General features: G+C 51.8%; 3 protein-coding genes across 3 annotated transcripts; all 3 read left to right on the top strand.

The window, feature by feature from the left end:
• Positions 1 to 122: 122 nt before the first annotated feature.
• On the top strand, positions 123 to 2,196 carry BO95DRAFT_450188 (oxidative DNA demethylase; the record flags this gene model as incomplete). The annotated part of the gene is made up of 2 exons (XM_025587996.1): positions 123 to 277; positions 357 to 2,196. 2 exons carry the CDS (start codon positions 123 to 125, stop codon positions 2,194 to 2,196), a joined length of 1,995 nt encoding a protein of 664 aa, XP_025446183.1.
• A 10,777-nt stretch (positions 2,197 to 12,973) lies between these two features.
• Positions 12,974 to 15,176, top strand: BO95DRAFT_269879 (putative HLH transcription factor (Hpa3)). Its single transcript, XM_025581576.1, has 4 exons — positions 12,974 to 13,546; positions 13,601 to 14,350; positions 14,411 to 14,653; positions 14,708 to 15,176. Exons 1-4 carry the CDS (start codon positions 13,342 to 13,344, stop codon positions 15,022 to 15,024), a joined length of 1,515 nt encoding a protein of 504 aa, XP_025446182.1. The 5' UTR covers positions 12,974 to 13,341; the 3' UTR covers positions 15,025 to 15,176.
• Positions 15,177 to 16,487: 1,311 nt separating this feature from the next.
• Positions 16,488 to 20,627, top strand: BO95DRAFT_269833 (uncharacterized protein). The gene has a single exon (XM_025581575.1). The coding sequence runs from the start codon at positions 16,743 to 16,745 to the stop codon at positions 20,481 to 20,483; it is 3,741 nt and encodes a 1,246-aa protein (XP_025446181.1). The 5' UTR covers positions 16,488 to 16,742; the 3' UTR covers positions 20,484 to 20,627.
• The last annotated feature ends 13 nt before the right edge of the window (positions 20,628 to 20,640 follow it).

The raw sequence follows: 20,640 nt of genomic DNA, 5'->3' as shown, positions 1-20,640 counted from the left end.
CAAAATCCTCACCGCCAAACTAAAATTTAGCAAAAAAAGATCCCCAGCCCTCCGCTGTCGCAACTCGATTTCCCTCCCCAGGCTTCCTCTCCTCTCATATCTCTCAGTCAAAATCACCGAAAATGAAGCGCAAGACAGACAGCAGCTCGAGCAAGGGTCAGCCGGAGACGAAAAAGCGCGCTTTGTCCAGTGAGGAAGCCGCTGCGCGTTTCCGCGACGGTCTGTTCGACCCTTCGGAGCAACAGAAGTATACCGAGCAGTATGCTCAATCTGCTCCGTATGTCCACCCCACCCGATCACCAACTCGTCTATCATCCAGATGTTATACTCAAACAAAAGGCTGACTATTGCTCAAGTTACAAGCATGGAGTTATTTCCCCTTTGATCGAGCCCTCCCTCTTACGGGCAGTCCGCGACGAAATCCAGGCCCAAGTCGACTTCACTGAGAAGGAGACCGATATCTACAAGATCTTCCAGTCGGGTGATCTGGCCAACTTGGACGGGCTTGATGATGAGTCCCTGTCGAAGCTCCCTTCGATCCTGAAGTTGCGCGATGCTATGTACTCTGCTCGGTTCCGCGAATACCTCTCCGCCGTGACCGGATCCGGAAAGCTCAGCGGTCGCAAGACCGACATGGCCATCAACGTCTACAACGAAGGCTGCCACCTGTTGTGCCACGACGACGTCATTGGCAGCAGACGAGTATCCTATATCCTCTACCTGACCGACCCGGACACCCCATGGCAAGAGGAATGGGGTGGTGCATTGCGCCTGTACCCCACCACCACGAAAAAGGATGTCAACGGCGACGATGTCAAGATCCCTAGTCCTGACTTCAGCCTGAGCATTCCCCCTGCCTTCAACCAGCTGAGCTTTTTCACCGTCCAGCCCGGCGAGAGTTTCCACGACGTCGAGGAAGTCTACCACCCCAAGGAGAGCGAGGACAAGTCCAAGAAGCGGGTGCGCATGGCGATCAGCGGATGGTTCCACATCCCGCAGGAGGGCGAAGACGGATATGAGGCTGGTTTGGAGGAGAAGCTCGCCGAGCGCAGCAGTCTGGCCCAGCTTCAGGGACGAGGCGACATCTACGATCTCCCTCAGCCCAAGCCGGTCGTCTGCGAGGAAGCGGACGGACAGGCTGATGAGGGCAAGGGGAAGGGCAAGGCGAAGGTGGAGGAGGAACCCAGCGCCGAGTTCACGGAGTCAGACTTGAACTTCCTGATTCAATACATCCGCCCCTCCTACCTGACTCCGGACATCGCCGAGGAAATGTCCGAGACGTTCGGCAACGAATCCTCCCTCAACCTCGATCAGTTTCTGTCCGACAAATTCTCCGCTCGGGTGCGCACGTACATCGAGGAGCAGGAGAAGCAATCTCTGCCCAACTCCTCGGACGAGATCCTCGCCCAGACCGGGTGGACCGTTGCCCGGCCCCCCCACAAACAACGCTACATGTTTCAGCAGCACGGAACCGCCACGGAGGATCAGAAGACCCCGCTCCAGGAGCTCCTCAACGACCTCTTCCCGTCCCGGGCGTTCCGCAAGTGGCTGGCCCTGATCACCGGCGCGGCTCGCGTCTCCAGCTACGACTACATGGCGCGCCGCTTCCGCCGGGGTCAGGATTACACCCTTGCCAGCGGCTATACCGGGGAGGAGCCCCGCCTGGAATTCACTCTGTGCCTGACGCCCACGCCCGGCTGGGAGCCCGAGGGTGCCGACGAGGAGGATGAAGAGGAGGAGGCTAACGGCGAGTCCGAGGAGAAGTCCAAGCCCCAGCCCAAGCCCGAGTCCAAGGACGATGCCAAGTCCGCCGACGAGCCCGCAGTGGGTGGATACGAGATTTACATGGCCGTCGATGACGAGGACGAGGGCGATGCGGCGATCTATCGGTCCGCCGCCGGCGACGAAGACGACAGCATTCTCTTCAGCACAGCGGCCAACTGGAACCGCCTCAGCATTGTCCTGCGCGACAGCGGCACGCTCAAGTTTGTTAAGTACGTCAGTGCCGCTGCTAAGGGTGACCGGTGGGATATTACTGGTGATTTGGGGGTAGAATTTGACGATAACGACGAGGATGACGAGGAAGAGGATGATGATGAAGTTGATCCTGATGACATGGAGGAGGATGAGGAGGAGGATGAGGAGGAGGATGAGGAGGAGGATGAGGAGGAGGATGAAGGAGAGGATGAGGAGTAAATACTTCTTTCATTCTCCACACAAAAGATTCACCTGTATATACACAACACTTGGGAGCCATATTCAGACCAGGATACTAAAAATAGATCTTGTCAACTACTACTTACATGAACAGCCACGATGCACCTGCATATGCCATATGACCACCGCGCATATCGAGGATATCCATGCAGCAGCAGCAACAGCAACCAAGTCACTGAACAAAGAATTGCATGACAAACTCTTCCTTTTCCAAGTTCAACTCACGCAGACGGTTGGCCGTCCGGTAGGAATATCTGCAGGCCTTCTCCTATCACACGACCACCCCCAAGCAAGAGCCCCATCTCCCGGTCGAAGGATCAACCGAACCCAGGTTCCAGTTGATTTAGCTTAGCTCCAGCCTCCAGGGCAATACAACCCCTCCCCACACCTCCAATTCCAACCAGGCGTCTCCGGAAATCAGCCTTATACGGGTATACCGAAGAGCGAAACAGGCAACAGCCTCGCCTCATAGATAGATGGATACCAACTCTGCCACATCTTCCTTGGACCGGGGGTAGGTCTACTCCGTCGCCGTCGCCGTCCCCGAACACAGCCTCCACCTCCACTTCTGCTAGTATTCCAGTCAGGGGAGTCCGAAAGGCAAGGCAGGATAAGTCAGGGCAGGGCAGGGCATGGCACAGGGCGAGTAAGGCTGAATTTGTCTGGTTCAATTTCTCGACTCTTACCCAAAGTAGTAGCTCAGCGGAGCTTGTCCTTCTTAGGTGAATGGACTCATTAGCAGCAACAGCGATTTAGAGGCTATGCGAAGAGGCTGCAGGACGGCGGCTTAGTTTATCTGGATGCAGGTGTTCGCGTGAGGCTGATATCTTTGCCACTTTTACTCCGTACACTCGGCATGAAAAGGGTTTTGTTCGCTGTGATAGCGGTGTTTGCGAGACCGGACCTCTCCTTCTGGACAATCTCCTTCCATCAGCAGTATCGGGTCGTAGATAGCTGGTTTATAGTCTATGGGGATGTTGTAGTTCCTGAATTGGACCTTCATACAACTAATAGGCAAAAGAAAAGGCACGTTAGAAAAGCTTGTGGCTATACTCCGTTACGTCTCATCTGCCAGGCACAGACAGTACCGAGTATCTAGGTAACTATCTTCTGCCCATCCAAAGCCTGCACTTCTAGCCCTCACCAAACATCTAAAAAAAAGGCCTAGATCACTCAGTATTAACAAGCCACTCATACAAGAAAACCAAGCTCTCGCAGTTTCAAGTCCAAAAATCCCAAACACCATCCCCTCCCCCCCCCCTCCCCCTTCCAATTTGCCACTTAACAGCTAACCAACAACATCAATCAGCCTTAACCCAAAACCCTTTGCAAATACTCTAACAAACCTATAAACCAACTTTTCCAGGAGAAAGTATGTAGTGCGTGCGGAAGGTAAGGCAGCCTTAACCACGTGGCAACCAACTCTTTTTCTACAAGCCACACTCGGACTTTCGGAGCTCATCGCTTCTTCCGTCCGTTCTTCCGACGGAGAAAAGGTCCGATAGGTTTAGGTCCTGTATCGCATGGGTTGGTCTGAGCTTTTTTTTCTTTTTTTTCTCCCGGTCTTGACTAAGTAAATTCAGTTGTTGCCAATGTAGCATCGGAGTCGGAGTGAGGGGAGGGATGGAAAGGATGGAAGGATGGATGGATGGAATGGAAGAGGGGCATCGCCGGCGCCGCCCCCCCCCCCCCTTCCTCACCTTCGTGTAAGTCAGAGCTAATTGCCGCGTGCATTATGAGGATTTTCCCATCTGGTCTGTACCAGGTAGTATATGGATATTGGACGGGATTACGGAGTACTAAGTTAACAACAGTATGAGAAAGCGAGGGAAGGTCATTGACTGCTAGCACTAAGGCGTTACGACACTATGAGTGCTAAATGTCTCCGTGCAGGAGATAGGTACCCGTAAAGTTCGGACAATTATGTGTCAGCCGCCCTCTCTTTTTCTTTTTCTTTTTCTTTTTTATTGCAATTTTTTTTTTTTTTTTTTTTTTTTTTTTTTTTTTTTTTTTTTTTTTTTTTTTTGTGTGTGGGGGGGGGGGGGGGGGGGGTGTTGCTGGGGGTTGGGTGGGGGGGGGGGGGGGGGGGCTTTTGGGTTTTGGACCGGGATTTGCTTGCTTTGTTCTCGCTTGGCTTGCTTACATCTTGCAGGGGTTGTTGTTTAAATAACTGATTCATCGGGGGTTGTCCGAGAGTGAGGCACTGGTGTCGTTCTCGTGGGTGTTCTTGATAGAACTCATAATAATCTCTACTTAACTTAGGGGTCGGCCCATGGACGACCGCCGACCGGACTACCGGACTAAGGTTGCAGCTGCACGAACGAAAAAGTGGTCCCTGAAAGATAGTGAAGGCGGCCGGATTCTTCACCTCGCGTGCGCCGTGAAGAAGATGGGCTCCACCGATTTTCCGCGTCGTCGACTCCGTAGGGACAGCAACCGAGGTCCATCTCCATCCAGGAGCAGAAGGAATCCTTCTGAAGGATTCGCGGTGGAGTCGCTGGCTAGTGGCTTCGTGAGTAAGCGCTAGTCAGGGCCGACGGGATGGTAGTGTAGACTTAAGTCCAGAGGGGCCAAATGGGAGGGGAAGACTAAGCTTTACTTGCGAGTGCTTAGGGTGAGAGAGAAAGAGATCAATCTGAGCTGCTTTGGGTCATCGCGCGGGTGATCCATGATTAACTTGCCGATGTCTAGTCTCGTTGTTCGAGGATGCTGATTCGAGCGAGAGGTGGTCCTCACTCAGGCTAAGTTAGTGAGGTAGCATCGCATGGAGTTCGGAGCAGATACTGGTCTGTCCAACGTGCAGGTTCGCTTGTTTTTGTTCGCCGGGCTTTCTTCTCTTAGTCAAGTAACAATGTCTTTAATTTAGCCTGGGCGCTTCTCTTCGGTAGGTGATGGAGTATTGGTCGGAGAAGCAACCCCCGCTCCCCCCGGCGGACGAATTCCGAACCTGTGCAAGCAGGTTGAATATAGTCTGCTTGGTGGCTTCGTTGGCTCGGGGGGCAGGCACCATGGTGAGTTGCAGTTGGCATGGATCGATTCGACCGCTGCATCTGACCCTGCTCTGGCAGATTTACGCCATGGCCATGCGCAAGGGTAGGAGGTGAGGTCAGCATGCACACTTTAATTAAAGCGTGGGGTCCAGATGGTTATCTCTCCGACAGGTGAGAGTCCGAGCTTCGAATACTATGCGCAGGGCAGCTGCCGGACGACAACATGATGAACAGTGAACCCGGTTGACCTGTTTCGATCAGCCTCGAATTCAAGACCACGACAGCCCAGCAGGACTAAGGTTGACCCATGCCTTGCAGCTGGAAAACTAGACTCTACAGACGCTGTAGCCAGCCGGCTGAACAGCAGTCGTGCTCCGCCCGAGGCCCTACATGCATAAATTAGATACTGAGTGCTGACGCGGTCACTGACAGAGTCAATGTAACCATCCTGGCCCGTTCGGCCCAGACACATCTGGAGATTCAATCTAATCAAGCGAGCAGGGTGCAAGGCCCGGAAGCTGGCCTTCCCGCGCGGCGAAGGAGCATTTGTCGATAGCTAAAGAACGACCTGAATCAAGCCTCAAGCAGGGAATACCCGTCATGAGAATCCTTCCGAAGCTGCATGGCCTCTCTGTTTAATCCTTCAAGATGAGCTTTGCATTGGTGCCTGAGAGAGTTCCTGCTGCGTCGCCACCGGGGTCTCCTACCTGGATAATCGACTGGGAGAATATTAATGCGTGCGGAAGTGGAGGGGATGGGCTCAAATGCAGTCCCCCGTTCAGCAGGTCAAATCGGGCAAATTTCAGACTGTGCCCACTCGGGCAGGTCCTTAACGGGGCCGGATGGTGTCACATAGATTGAAGGCACATGGCCCAATAATGCACGAGGAACCCTGGCGCGCTAAGACCCGTAGTCCGACCCCGGCTCTGTCGCCTAGTCTAGCGCAGGGCAATAATAATAGCTGACGGGCCATATTACTCGTAGTCTCGCGCGTGGCCAGCGATGATGGATGATGGAATTCTGTCCGATCGTTGGCCCAGTTGGAGTGTTGGGCTTGGGACTGAGCCTTGGAGGTGGGCTTCCGTGGTCCACACCACCCCTGCCCTATAGAAAGGCTGTCACATCGCCCATTCCCCCTCTCGAAAGTGCTGCATGGCTGGAAAGCGCAGTCAAGACCCCAGCATAGTCAATCGAGGCCAGTAGAATGCAACAGGCTGGACCGTTGGGATTAAGGTCAGGTGTTGTGATTGGAGAAGTCCCGTCTTAATCTCCCGCCCAGGCCAGGGAGGTCCGACATCGCACCTGTTTTTGTGCTGCCTGCCAAACCACTACCAACCTTGCCCGGATTTTGGAGGGATTCCTTTTACTGCCGCAATTGATGATGGCAGCAGTGAATCACCGTAATCGAGTAGACATACGGCAGCCCCGTGTGAGGGGGGTGGCGCACAAGACAACAGCTTTCTCACGCGATCAGAAAGGAAAAGAAACTGCCCAAGAGGACGAAGGAGGGGCGGGTGAATGCATCATCCATCCGATCGTCGCCCGATTCCGACCCCGCCCCCGACTCCGTCGAAGGATGAATCCAAATGAGTGGTGCCTGTTGGTTGATGTGGTTGTCTTGTGGCTCTATCGGGTTCTGATGGCCCGGATGCACAACGGGCGTGAATGGATTGTTTGCAACAGGAATCCTTTCGCTCCCGCTCCAGAGAATAAGAATAACCAAGTTAACAATAATAGCAAACCATAATAACAACACGATAGTCTGGACCAGGTTTCGGTGTCACCCCCATCTTCTCAATTTAGACACACATATTTAACCAGTACTACCTTGGCTTCTGATCGTCTCCACGATTGGATGGCAGATGCCACGCTAGACTAGCGGGGAAATTCTTGCACGATCTGCAGGCTGGGGGTTCTTCCCCTCAACGTGGAAAAAGAAAACATGGCAATCAGTCGATCGCCATCATCCAAGTGACTCCCCCTGTCATGAGGAATCAGGTCGCCGGCTGATGGACGATGGAGCATTGCCGGATCCTTGATCTCACGTTGTTGATGACATTGGGTCACTAACAATCACATGGTGTGATAGATGGATAGCACTGTTTTTCTCCACTTGGGGAAGTACAGTACATGTGCTTCAGAAGAGCTGGAGGATTTTCCAAGGTTGCATCGACTGACTCAGTCAATAATGTGAATCGAGTGTCTTCTACAACTTAGTCATCAAAAGATTCCAAACCAACAAAACAGAAATAATACAAGGGTGGAAAAAGTGAAAAAGGGAAAAAGCAACAGGAGCCCTGATGGATTGGTGGACTGAGCACGGAGACTCCATAGGTTTTGTGATAATATCAGCCATCGATTTGATCCCTCAAGTGCAAAAAGGATCGAGTCGGTGAGGCATCAGCAACTGAGGCGGCCGCCACCGTATGGGCGGTAGGTCATGGCACGACGCATAGCACACACCAGGCAAAGGGATGAAACTAGCTGAGACTCGTGTCTCGAGTCACAGCGACTGACTCTCGCTCCCAACGCCCTGATCGACCAGAGAGTATTATTCAGCAGGTAAGGAGGGGCCTGCAGTACTCCGTAGAGACGCGTTGATCATGGACTGTAGTGGACAGGTGTAGGGAGAATACGGAGACAGTCCTCCGTACACTTCGATGGAGATGAAGTATGCACGTTGGTAATGGTCGCATTCCAAGGTACTGTACGGAGTACTTGATTGACGTGACTCTGCATTGTCCCAAAGAAGACGAATGTGCTGTACGTGTGTTTGCTCTGTTGATGATACTCAGCAGGAAGTCTACCAACTATGGTTAGACAGTCAGTCATCCTGTTAGTTACACTGATGCTGTCTGACCTCACCACTGTAGTGTACACTGTTTTCATGGGGGAGGGGAAGGGATACTTACATGCACCATGATTGTCCATCCATGTCACCACAGTACATCCATGCATACATCAGTGGTACATGTACATACTGAGTACATACTCCTACATAGTAGTACTGTACATACACTACAAGGCGTTGGGATTCTTGGCGTCCGTGTGGCTGAACAAGTGACGCCGCTGCATGTCCAGAACCTCCATAAGCAGGCGTTTTAGCGGCGATCATTCCACCGTGGTTGCCATGTGTCGGCTGCTGGAAAGTCAAAAATGAATCATGTTTCGGGACTAGCTGAAGCAAACTTTGACGCGCAAGAGAATAGCAAAACAGATCATGACCATAGTTACCTCTCGCTTGCACCTAGGACCTGGGACTGGACTGGTTGAGATGATACAGTACCTAATGGTGTATCCGTAGACGACGCTTTATTCCAATTCCTTCCCTCCTTTCTCTTCCAACCGACGTTGACCTTGACTTTGGCAGAGAGACGTACTAGAACTCCGTACCGCCAATGGTGTTGGTTTTTGTACGAATTGGAATTGTAGCTCGTAATATTTCATACCGGCGGGTATTCTTACAATAGTCTCGCAGAACGTGCTTCTGTACCACTCGAGCGAGCTGTCAAGGACGCCAGTGAGGCATGGACCCTTCGCACGGTGTGTGGTAGGTCCCATAACTTCCAGGAAATCCAGCTTGTCACATAGGCGCTTCAAGTCGTTATCAATGCAAGACAGGGAGAAAGTGAACTTACATCTGCTCAGCTGCAAGGAGGACAGGTTTTCTCTCCGTGGGAGAGACATGGAGGGAACATGGAGGGGGGAGGGGGGTGGGTGGTACTGGTGGTACTGTTAATACGCCATACGCAACATTACGCTTACGGCAGTTCGCAGACCGTGGGACCCCTGCGGCCGATCGTTCAGTGCAGCCACGTGAAAGCAGACCGCATCGCATCGAGATCGTTGCCGACCGAGGATGGCCTCTGCTTCTTCCTTGGGAACCTGGCCCTCTTCACTCATCCTCAACATGTACTGATCAACTCTCATCGGCCTTTCGAGTTTGTTGTCGGCTCCGGATCCAGAGCCCTTTCAACCTTCAATCCGAGTGAACCTCAATTTTACTTCGTATTCAGATGATGTAATGGCCAATGCATACGAAGACAAGGTCACTGCAGTGCTTTTCTGCCAGCAATCATGCACTAAATATGTACCACCACTACCTCCATCACCATCACCACCACCTTTCTCACGACGGGTAGAGGTGCCGAAAAGTCCTGCAGTAAACTGCATTTTATCATGACAGCTGCCTGTAAGCTGATTCGTGTAATTGGATTGGATCGACTCCAAAATCCCCCATTGATTTGGTGGGCCCCACTTTCCGGCTGTTGGTCCAAGCTGTAAGAACTCGCAAATTCCGAGTTAAACAGTCAGTCAACCAAGAAATCACCACTTCAATCGTTCAAGTGAGGACGCCGCTTCTTCCCACCCTCCTGGCTCGGCCATAATTGCCAACCCAGCGCCCTACAGCAGCTCGGGGGCCTAGAACTGGGAGGTGTCAACCACCTGGCTCCTTTCATTTTGACTTCCATTGTTCCCGCCGTCTCTCTCACTTTCCGAGTCTCATCATTTGTTTGCTACTTACTTGCATTTGAAATCAGCCTTGCAAACCTGGTTCAATATGTTGGACTATATCTTTCCCATCTGAATCCATCTAAATCCGCTAGATCAAATGGGAAGACTAAAAACTAGAAGGCGCTGTCATGGCTGTAGTCACCTAGTAAGGTCACGGAGGACCTCGGCACGATCTACGCTCGAGTTGCCCAACTCAGCTCCTACAATTGCCTAAGGAGGACAAGCTCGGCTCGGATGACTTTGGACTGAATTTTTGCAGTAATTGTGCCGCTATTAATTTGTCGCCTGTTCCAAAAGACATCCCCGCTCATTTGAAAAACAAGTCAGTAGTAGAGGGGCCTCTGTTTTGCTGTTATGCCTCTGACTAATTAAAATAGTGGTTGGCAATTCTATATGTCTGTGAATATTATTCTCGACGAGGTTTCGGGGATAATGGATCGCAAGCTGGAGCTTAACCGGGCGGTACGCATTAGGAAAAAGAAGCCCAAGAAAGAGATGGATACAAATCGCAAATTTTGGCGGAGCCAGCTATCCGATGCGCTAGATCCCTTAAAGTGGGGGAACTAAGCACCTTTCAACTCTGGTACCTGACATTTTGTCTTCTTGTACCACTATGGTGTTCTGGACATGGAGAGTATTTTTTTTTTTTGAACACGGGTAAAAGTTGTTGTGGCATGGCAGCAGTGACTCCATCGGTGCCACTGGATGGAAGGGGTTCTTTCCCCCCTCCCTTTCCAGGCTCCCTGGTTCCGATTGAACCTTTCCCCCCCTCCCAGCCGGCTCTTCAACAGTAAGAGAGAAAAAAAGGTCAAAAAAAAAGGCGGCCTCGTGGCGGTGGACTCCTGTCGCAGCAGATCATCTCTCCCTTGAATGCTTGGCCGTTTCCAGACGGATGACCTGCCTTAGTTGTGGCTTTTTAGGTGACGATGTGCCCTTCTTCTTGCCTTCGCTTCAGGCTCCAAATCTGATTTCGATCTCTCTCGCCCCTCCGATAGTCTACCAGTTCACCATCCAAGCGATCTTGAATTGTAAATCCAGCATGCCAGAGTGAGCGTCAGTGGCTGTCACCCGAGCGGACGGCTTACCGGATTTGCGACCACAGTACGTCTGACCAAGGGTGAATAATGCCCTGTTATACGACCGGGGGTGGGTGAATTGTTGATGGACCGTTGCGGTCTAAGTGTATGCCTATACTTGAGGATGCAATGCCAAGCGCCATCCAGCAGCATATGATACCTGCTGTATCATCTGTATCTCGCAGTAGTCCCCAATGAAACCCCATGCATCCGTCACTCCGTGTCACATAGATCTAGCAATATTGGACTCTTGAGAAGGGGATAGGAGATCATGCTACATCGAACACAGCAATAGAAGGAACTTGCATCGGCGATGGGAATCTTGAAGTTTGCGTAGGGATGAGCAGCAGAAGGAGATAGAATTGATCTATTGCCTTAGATGACGGTTGCCCTCTGTGATAGACTGCTTGATTGCCCTTTTAAACAAGGATACTACGTGTGAGCTGCATCAGATCATTCTTCACTGCTTTTTCACTGCTTCCATTTTTAAACTTTCTCCCTTTTCGCTCGGGGCTTTATTTTTATTTCATTTTAGCTGAATTTTCTTCTTTCTTTCTTTCTTTCTTTTTTTTTTTTTACATTGGCATTATTTCCATTTACTATTCAATTAGCACACGTCTACTACGGGAATTGACTTCTGTGGAATGACCCTGGGTGTTATCCTTCAGACTAGTAAGTATGAACCACCCATGCACCTGTCATCAATTTATCCCAGCTTTTGCCCGGAGAATGAATGAATTGTTTGAACTCTCCATGTCTTCTTGACTTCTTCACCTACTGTAGAAAAGTGTCTCCACCGACTGTTTCCAGACCCGCCCCGGGGTACCGCTGACTAGTCAGAACATATGGTCGATAGCTCCCGCGCCTAAAAAAGTCGGCGAGTCGGTCATCATCATTAACTTATCCAATTTTCAACCCGATCCAGTTCTAGTGCCAAAAAATCACTTGCTTGCACCGCTGCACCACACGCTCCAAGCCCCAAGGAGTCGGAGTCTGTTCTGCCCTTTCATCAATCAATCAATCAATCATTCTTACATTCAATCAATCAGACTTCCCAGTTGTTCCCATCCCATACTCCCCAGTGCCACCGTCTGGTTCCTGCCACTAGTCCGAGGTTCTATTCCTACTACGACCAATCGAGTATTACTCCGTATTTTGCAACTTACTCCAGTGTCCACCCTCTTTCTGGCTTCTTTCTAGTCTAGGCTTCTTCTCCTTCAACCGCCGGCCCCCTCCTTACTCTCTCTCTCTTCTCTTTCTCTCTCTCATTCTCTCTTCTCCAAATCTCTTTTGTTTCCTCCCCCCTCTTTCCGACTCGGAGACTACCGTACTAAACTACTGCGACTCTACTAAGTACATTACTACCACCACCACCACCACTACTGTTAAGTACTGTACTTTTTCAGTCCGGCTCTGGTCGTCCATCTTTCTTGGCTGGCTCTTTTCACAGCAGCCATTTCGCCCCTCTTCATCATCCCCGCAGCTTCGCTTTTGACTAGCCCGGTCACGTTAAGCTTCTGCTGGTTATCGGTCGGAATCTTTGCCCTAACACATCTTCCTGCCCAATTGTTCGTCTCCTCACTCCTGTGCCACGTTCCGCTGCACCGCCCGAGCGTTTCATTCTCGGCCATCAGGTAAGCTCCCTGTGCGATCCATTGTCTGCAAACCATGCCCCAGCTGGGAACCATTGGTCCTTTGGTCTATAATTTCTGTCCCCCCCCCCCCCTCCCTCCGTCTTTCCCATGTGGTTGACCTTAACACGGATTGCTCATTTTTCCTATTAAAATTTAGCGCTCCCTTACCTCTTTTCCTTTCCCCTTCTGAAACGTCCCTTTTCTCTTCCTTGTACATTGTCCGTGTCCTCCATAAGGATTCAACTGCCCTCGTTTTACTCTTTCTACATGATCCGTCCCTGGATAGGTACGCTGGCTGTTTTCCCGTCTGCTTGACTTGTTTCCGACATCTGCCCCGGACCTTGGATGCGCTCTGCTCGCCTTCTTTTTTTCCCCATTCCAAATACTTATCTCTTTGTCGCATAGTGACCGTCATCCGCTACACTAGTATACCTTGCGTCTCTACTCGCCAAACGTGAACCTTCACGAGATTCGAGACTTGACCTCTTACGTGGTCTAGTGACAATCGCTGTTGGCAATACTTTTCGTGGGCGAGCGGGTTCTGGAGGGAAATCGGCTATTTGCGAAATAAAAAAGAGGAGGAACAGAATTTCCCAGTGGTCCCCTGAACTCGAAAGGCGAACGTCTTTTGATCTGGAGCCGCTTCCCTACGCGATCCTCGAACGGTACCTCGATCGACACCGATTCTCGGCATTTACCGCATCTATCGGCTGCTCTTCCAATATAAGACGTGTGTTCTACGATTGTTTCCCGATCCGTCGAACATGATATAGTGAGGGAGATACAATATTTCGGATCACTAGTCTTCGCAAAAATACTTCGTCACTCTTTGAGAAATATCCACACCTACATACGTTCCCTCGCTCTTTCTCCCGCCCCCTACTCTTTCAACGTCCCGAAAGCCACACAATGGAAACCACTCTCACACACCGGCCATGGGAGCCTGCCACAACGGGACCGCAGGGCATCCCAACCACTCAGACACTGCCTTCGATCTCAACATTGACAGCGAGCATGACGGGTATTCCGACGCAGGCGGAGAAGTCGCCTGGAAATGCCTCGTTAAACACAATCGAGCGAGATTCAGGGAACTGGTCTATGCCTCAGAGTACAAGTAGGTGGCTTGATGTTAATCGCCTACGTAATCCATGCTGACCGCCCACGCCAGGATCTTCGACCTATTCCACCGCGACAAACGGCACCGGAAACTACCCCTCTCTTTCATTCCTCACATCCTCACAACCGTCCCCAAATCGCGTCTCCCTTGTCTCCGACCGATCTCCATACCCCAATGACCTTTCCAGTACCACTACCCCTTCTTCAGCCGGAGCTCAGCCATCCCCCAATTTCGGTCATGCTCAGCCCCCGACGACACTACCTTCCATAAACCAAAACTACGATGCACCTTCCCAGAGAGCCAGCATCGCGGAACCGGCAGAGTCGCGACGGAGCAGCGTGGATAGCAGAATGAATCAGGGAATCAGCTCTCTCGCCATCAACCCGGCTTCCCCATACCACAGCACGAACGCCTCGCAGTCGTCAATTGTTTCTGGCCTACAACGGGAACGTGGGATTTCGATGGATGTGAATATGAGCAACACCTACCGGGGTCCTCGCTATTCTGCCGGACAGCCTCTTTCTCCACTTGGCCCAAGAGCTGGCGAGCATCGTAGCTTTGCGGCTGGCCGCACTGCACCTGCAATTTCGTCGAATCCTCGGTCAGAAATTTACAATGCGGAGGCGCCCACCGCGGGTCTCGCGTATGCCTTCCCAGATCCAGATGTCGCCCGGTCGAATTCCGTCTCGTCTACCGCCGACAAACCTCTTAACGGCCATCAGTTCACACGGAAAGGAAGCACGGCAGAGTCTCTGGCCAGCAGTGTGTATTCCGATGCTCGCCTACCCCGTGGACAGCATGGTATGTTTGATGCACTGGTCATGCGATGGTCCTCTTTGCACGCCTAATTCTAACTCTCAGCAGAGCTTCCTCAAAATGTACATCACCATACACTTCAGCATAAACAAGTCCGGGGTTTGATAGGCGAGGCGGAGGCGCATGGCGGCAGCACTCCCTACAGCCGCACTCCAGAGTTGCGCGTCACCCACAAGCTAGCTGAGCGGAAGCGCCGGAGCGAGATGAAAGATTGTTTTGAGGCCCTACGCGTCCGTCTTCCGCAGAGTCAGAACAACAAATCTAGCAAATGGGAGACTCTCACTAGAGGTAAGCAGTCATCCGCCAACTTGTTACTTCATTCCCCACTAACGACTCCAATAGCGATCGAGTACATTAGCCATCTGGAAAAAATGCTCAACAACGCTCGCCGCGACAACGACGTTCTGAGGAGTGAGGTTGATGAATTACGCGCGCAGCTAAACCAGCAGCAGGCCAATGGACAGTCGCGCCAGGCGTCCATATTCGAGCATCACACCATCTCAGCTCCGCAGACGAACGGTCAGGTACACGGTCCGATCTACCCCAGCTACGCCCAAGGCTCCGCCATGGCGCAAGAGCAGCCTCGTACATTGCCCCCACTCATGAATGGGTCTGTTGCTCCTATGCAGGGCGTACAGTACACCGATGATCGACGGTAGCTTGAAAAAAAAACATAGCGCACCGAAATACACCCATTGATGGAAGTCTTGCGCTGAATGCATTGGTGATGAAAACCTCGGCGACCGCACCCTTTTTGATTTTGCTTTGCAGAGGAAAGTCTTGAGCGGCTTTCCTTGTTCTGTGAAAATTCGCTCTCATTCAACATATACATATTTCCTGGGTTTAACCGGCAAGCTTCTCTGGCTGGCGTCCGATTTCCACTGAATCTGCTGCTTTCTCCAACCTCACTGTGTCTTTTTTACTATTACTTCTTTTCGCCTCGAAGATTACCCCCGCACCGCATGTTTCGATATCTCGCCTCGCGTCTCCTTTATCGCCTCTTATGTCTGGAATACTTCCCTATATCAGGGATTTCATGTGTCTATCCTTGGTTTACGGTTGGATCGGTTATCGACGTTGCATCCTCAATACCCCTTGGTTGTAGAAAGGAGGCAACATGTTTGTGACATGAGCTTTGCGCATATGCCTTCTTGATATCCTCATGGCCTGTTCATTATGTCTATCTGTGTGACCATTTGGTACAGACTCGGAGATGAAATGAAAAAATTCCTACCGCTGCGCAAGCCGATTTACAGGATTGCTCGGCAGCGATATTTTTCTTAAACTATTCCTGTGTTTGTCTACTTAATTTGTCAGGGAGTAGTAATCTTAGTAGTCTTAGTAGTCTAAGTGGATCGCAGGAAATTCCTGGCGCATAGGAGAGAGACAGACACGGTACCTGAGTAAGGTAATGGGCGCAAGCTCCACTGTTGGGGAAGGTACCTACGTACGGGTCACGGGTACTGTACTATTTTTGTCACCCAGCAAAGCGGGTCCCTGATTGGGTGGGCCGCTGACAGTCTGCAACATGGAACTGATGGAGTTAGCGCTTGGGCGGGTGTCGTGCATCGGCGGCTATACAACTTGCCCATCACCCATCATGCTTCATCCACAGCCAATCCTCAAATCACTCTGCAGATTACTCTCTGTCCTGCAGAGTCCATCTGCTTCTTTCGATACTTTCTACCCAGTCAGCGCTTCTCTCGAACTGATCTATCTGCAGCAGATGTCGCCGGAAACCATGGATACTGGTCGACTTGCGATTCTGCACAGGCTCTGGCCGGAACAATGCGAAACAAGCTGTTTAGATCAAGGGTAGCTCTTCGGAGGAAGCTTTCTCCTCCCTCCATCGATCACCTGAGGTGACGAAGCTTTTCTCACTATCGTGCAATCTGAGAGTGTCTATTGATTTATTCTGGTCTTCATCCTCGTACAGACTGGCCGGCCTGATGTGCCTTTCATGATTTCATGAATTCGTTGTTGGAGCTTGTCTCGCACATATGTACTGCGCTCTTAGCACTCCATAATTCACATCCTTTGAGTCACGGTGATTGTGGAAGATTTCTTTGCTTGTGTTAATGCTATTGTCGACATCATTTCATTGTTGCTTCCGACTCGCTGACCTCTGAAGACAATCAACTCTACCCTTTGTTCTTCTTCCAGAAAAGCCTTTGCCTGCATCAAAGAACGAAAGGACAACACCTCTCCCAATTGAACAGATACACCTCCCTCATATTCGGTAGAGTTCCTCGCCTACTCTGCAACTACTGAGTGGTCAAAACTTGCATCAACAACAGTATAGTATCCCTACATACTTTGCAAATTAACTGAGCCCGCGAGTCGGCATTCCCGGCCATACTATACGCAGTCCGGTGTCATGGCTTCTCGGAATCAGAAGCCACTGGCTGGACTGCTTATTCCCACGGCTCCAAGCTTTCCTCTCTCATCACCGATCACAGAAGAGGTTCCCAGCCCCATCCCCTCGTCGCCGGACGACCACGAATTGTGGCGGAATCGCCCTTTCGCTCTTCTGAACAAAACAATCAGCAAGAATCCTTTCATTCGGAAGGCGACTTTTGATGATCAAATCCAAGGACAGGGTCATACTGGTCGTCTCTCTGGTGCAGGTGATATCGTACAAGGAGTAGTGCATGTGGAGCAAGGAGCTGAGCAGAGCTCAAGCAGAAGTCGCGGATTGAACTTGGTCACAGACTTCTCCAAACCAAGTACGACTGTACAGCACGAGGTGCCAGCACCAGTCTTCGTCGATCTGAACGATCTCAAGGCCCTTTCGCAGGTGCGCGAGCAAGAAAGAACTACGGACGGTACCTCGGGGACTGTGAAGTCGGTAGTGCCAGGGTCATGTGCACCACAGTCTTTCGGGGTTGTCGAGCAGAAGACGATAGGCAAGGACGAGCTGTCGCCTTCTGATAGACATATTATGATCGGGCTTCAAATGCCATTCCATGGATCGAAGGACTCGCCCGATGAAAGGCCAAGGGAAAGAGATCGGATGCGCTTTTCGCATACTCCACTTACACCTTCAATTATTGTGACTCCTGCCAAGGAAGACACATTTTGGGACGGATTCCAGCCGGCTCATCCCCGTCCCAGAGCGACATCCAGCATCTACTCTCAACCTACGCCATACCCCGATTATGACGATCATGATATACCGCCAGTGCCGGCCATCCCAGCCTTTCATGTCCGTGCCGATAATGAGAAGGCCAGCCCAGATTCCCCCTCTATGAAATCTATAATGTCATCAAGAAAACAGCGTGCATTTTCAACCGGAACTATCTTTGAGGAAGACAGTCCCAAAACCATAGGAAGACCAAGCTCGTTCTTAGTTGAGAAGGTGAAAAAGATCCCGGATCGACTGAGCATCAATACCGAAGCTACCCGGCAGTCGCAAGGCTGGTGGACGTACCTCATGTCCCCTCTCTTTCCCAAGACACCAGTCACCCCCGGAAGGCCTCCTGTGCCCAGTATGGCAACCCACTCCTCTGAACTGACGGACGAGTGGTGGGAGAAGGAAGTCTCGTACTTTTCGCCCGATACCCCGGATGCCGTTACAAACCCGCTAGATAACACCAACTCGAGTCCACAAAATCCCAATTCGGTTGAAGCTGAGCGCAATATGACATCCTTTATGTTTCCTGGCGAGCCAATTCAGGGCTCTGCTGCCGAGTATTATCAGGCATGTGCCCACGAACTGTTTAGCGGGCGTCCTTATTTCGAATGTGTTAATCATACTTGTTCGATTACCCCAAAAGACAAGGTTGCGGCGATGATGACTGAGCCACCTGCGGTGATCACTCATGAGAAAGATCTTCTTATTGACGTGGATGATATGCCTGGAACTGAGAAACAACATCCACCTGGACCCTCCGATGTGGACACTGGTCTGCGTTCTGTTGATGGGATCTCCCCTGTGGCTAAAAGCAGACAGAACCCTTTCCGTGATTCCGATGAACACAGCACTCTAAGCGGTCCTACGTTGACTGGGTATCCTCAAAGTGAATATCCTTCCAGCGAGCATCCTTCAAGCAAGGACGCTCTAGGCAAGGATACACCAAGTGAGGTCGCACCTAGCGAGCGCTCTCCGGGTACCCAATCTCTAAAGCAGCAACCTCAAACACAGAGCGCGAAGGAAACCGCCGAAGAGGTGCCATCTGCGCCGGAACATCAAGAAGGGCCAAGGGCAGCACCGGCGGCCGTCGCTGAGGGCCATGTTGAGAGACAGACCCCTTACCCTGTCTACCAGCCAATCATTCAGCCAATAATCCAACCAGCCATACAACCAGCGATGCAACCAGCCAGCCAGCCAGCTCCTGTTGTAGTCCCGCATCCAATTCCCCAGCCAGCGACTGCGGCTCCACCGACAGTGCAGAACTTTTACAAACACCCCGCCGTGGTTCCTTCCGCCGTTCTTATAGCTCCGCCGGAAAGAAGCTATTCGCAGTACATTGTACAGCCTGCATCGAGTCCTGCTCCACAGCCGCAGCCTCCGGAGCCTGTGTCGCCTGCTTTTCAACGGATGACAGAAAGAGGATCAGTACCCTTGAGCGAAGTGCAGGACACACCGGCACCTGCCTATACCTCTTACCACCACAGCTCTGGCATCCTGCCCCCACGCATAGATCCACACCCGCTTACACGGGAGGAGGTGGACTCAACCACGGAAAGACAGAAGATTGAAACGAAAAGACGGAGGCTAGAGAAGGAAGACGCTGTTGGCCGGAAGTTAGGTGGATGCTGGCGTGGCAGAGGCCCGGTTAGCAAGAAAGGCTGTTTTGGCAGGTCGGGACGAGAAGGAAGAGTGAAGCGTCGGTGGTACTTGGCGATCTGCACTTCGTTCCTTATAATCATCTTGCTCGCCCTCATTCTTGCATTGACACTGACCAGGAAGGGAAGTGCAACGCCGGTGCAATCCCAATGGCTGAACCTTACCGGCTATCCCCCCATGCCAACTGGCATTGCGACCATCGCTGGGCCGAATCTTTACAAACGAGTCCCCGGCTGCATTGCTCCATCTTCACTCTGGAGTTGTGCCCTTCCGAAGGAGCAGCAGTTCGGTAACAAGCCGTACACGGCCGATGAGCCAAACTTCCGCGTCGAGATCGAATTCCGCAATGGAACCTATCCGAACAGCACGACGATCGCCTCACGATCATTAGTCTCTGGCCGCTCGTCTGGTACGGATCCCTCACCATCACCACCAAGCATGAAGGACCAAACCTTTCTTGGGAACACCACGGACAAGAATAGCGCCCCCTACACCGGCGAAGAGACGCCATTCTTCATGAGCTTTCTTTCGGCCTCCTCGACATCTTCCTCTTCCTCCACTCGTCGACGACTCACTCGCAAGAGAGATGACGCTTTTCCGGACCTTGACTCCCTCATTCCCTCACCCGACCTGAACTCAGACGGCACTGCCGCGGCCGCCGAGCTCTACCCCCTCTCGGAATCGCAACCCATTCGCCTCTACAATCGTGGGCAAGCCACGGAACACTATGGGTTCTACACCTACTTCGACCGCTCCATCTTCCTTTCTTCACTCGCTCCTCTTAATGGCAGTGGTATAGACGACGATGCGAACGACAGTGACGGCGGCTCAACCGAGGAGCAAGCCCGCGTGCGCTGCACCTGGGCGCAAACGCGCTTTCTTGTGCAGATCTGGACTCGATCAACGGATACATTGTTGAAGCCGTCATCAGTGTCCGCGTCCGCGTCCGCCACCCCGACATCTTCCGCCTCGAGCGCTTCATCCACCTCTACCACCTCCTCCTCGTCCGCAACGGACTTCACCCGACCCGGTTCCTTCCCCTACCCTGTCACCATCACCTTGGACCGGCACGGCGGCGACGCGAAGAAGAAAATGGTGTACTGCTACGCGATGGAGGCGGACGAGAAGGTGAATTCCACGCTGGTAAAGCTGCAGGTTGAGGACCGGAGTTATGGTGGTCAGTTGGTAAATCCGGCGCCGGGAATCTTCGACTTTGCGAGTAATTCGTCTTCCTCTTCGGCTAATGAGACGAGCTCGGTGTATGGCGGGGTCGATGGTGGTACGGGAGGGTGTTCGTGTCAGTGGGTGAATTGGCTTTCGACATCTTGAATGGGATGATAGGGTGAGGTAGACAAAATCTCACTCTGCTACATACTGTATCTGGAACCACTTGGTTTCATAATGAGATGACTCTTACTAGAAGATTAAAAATGAACTACGATTATAATCTACTCTCTTGGGACTTTCTGAATGAGGTTTAACAATG

This window comes from Aspergillus brunneoviolaceus, assembly GCF_003184695.1.
Source record: "Aspergillus brunneoviolaceus CBS 621.78 unplaced genomic scaffold BO95scaffold_8, whole genome shotgun sequence".
Lineage (NCBI taxonomy): Eukaryota > Fungi > Ascomycota > Eurotiomycetes > Eurotiales > Aspergillaceae > Aspergillus > Aspergillus brunneoviolaceus.
Note: the sequence above shows the minus strand (reverse complement) of the source record. Positions and strands in the feature narration are given on the sequence as shown.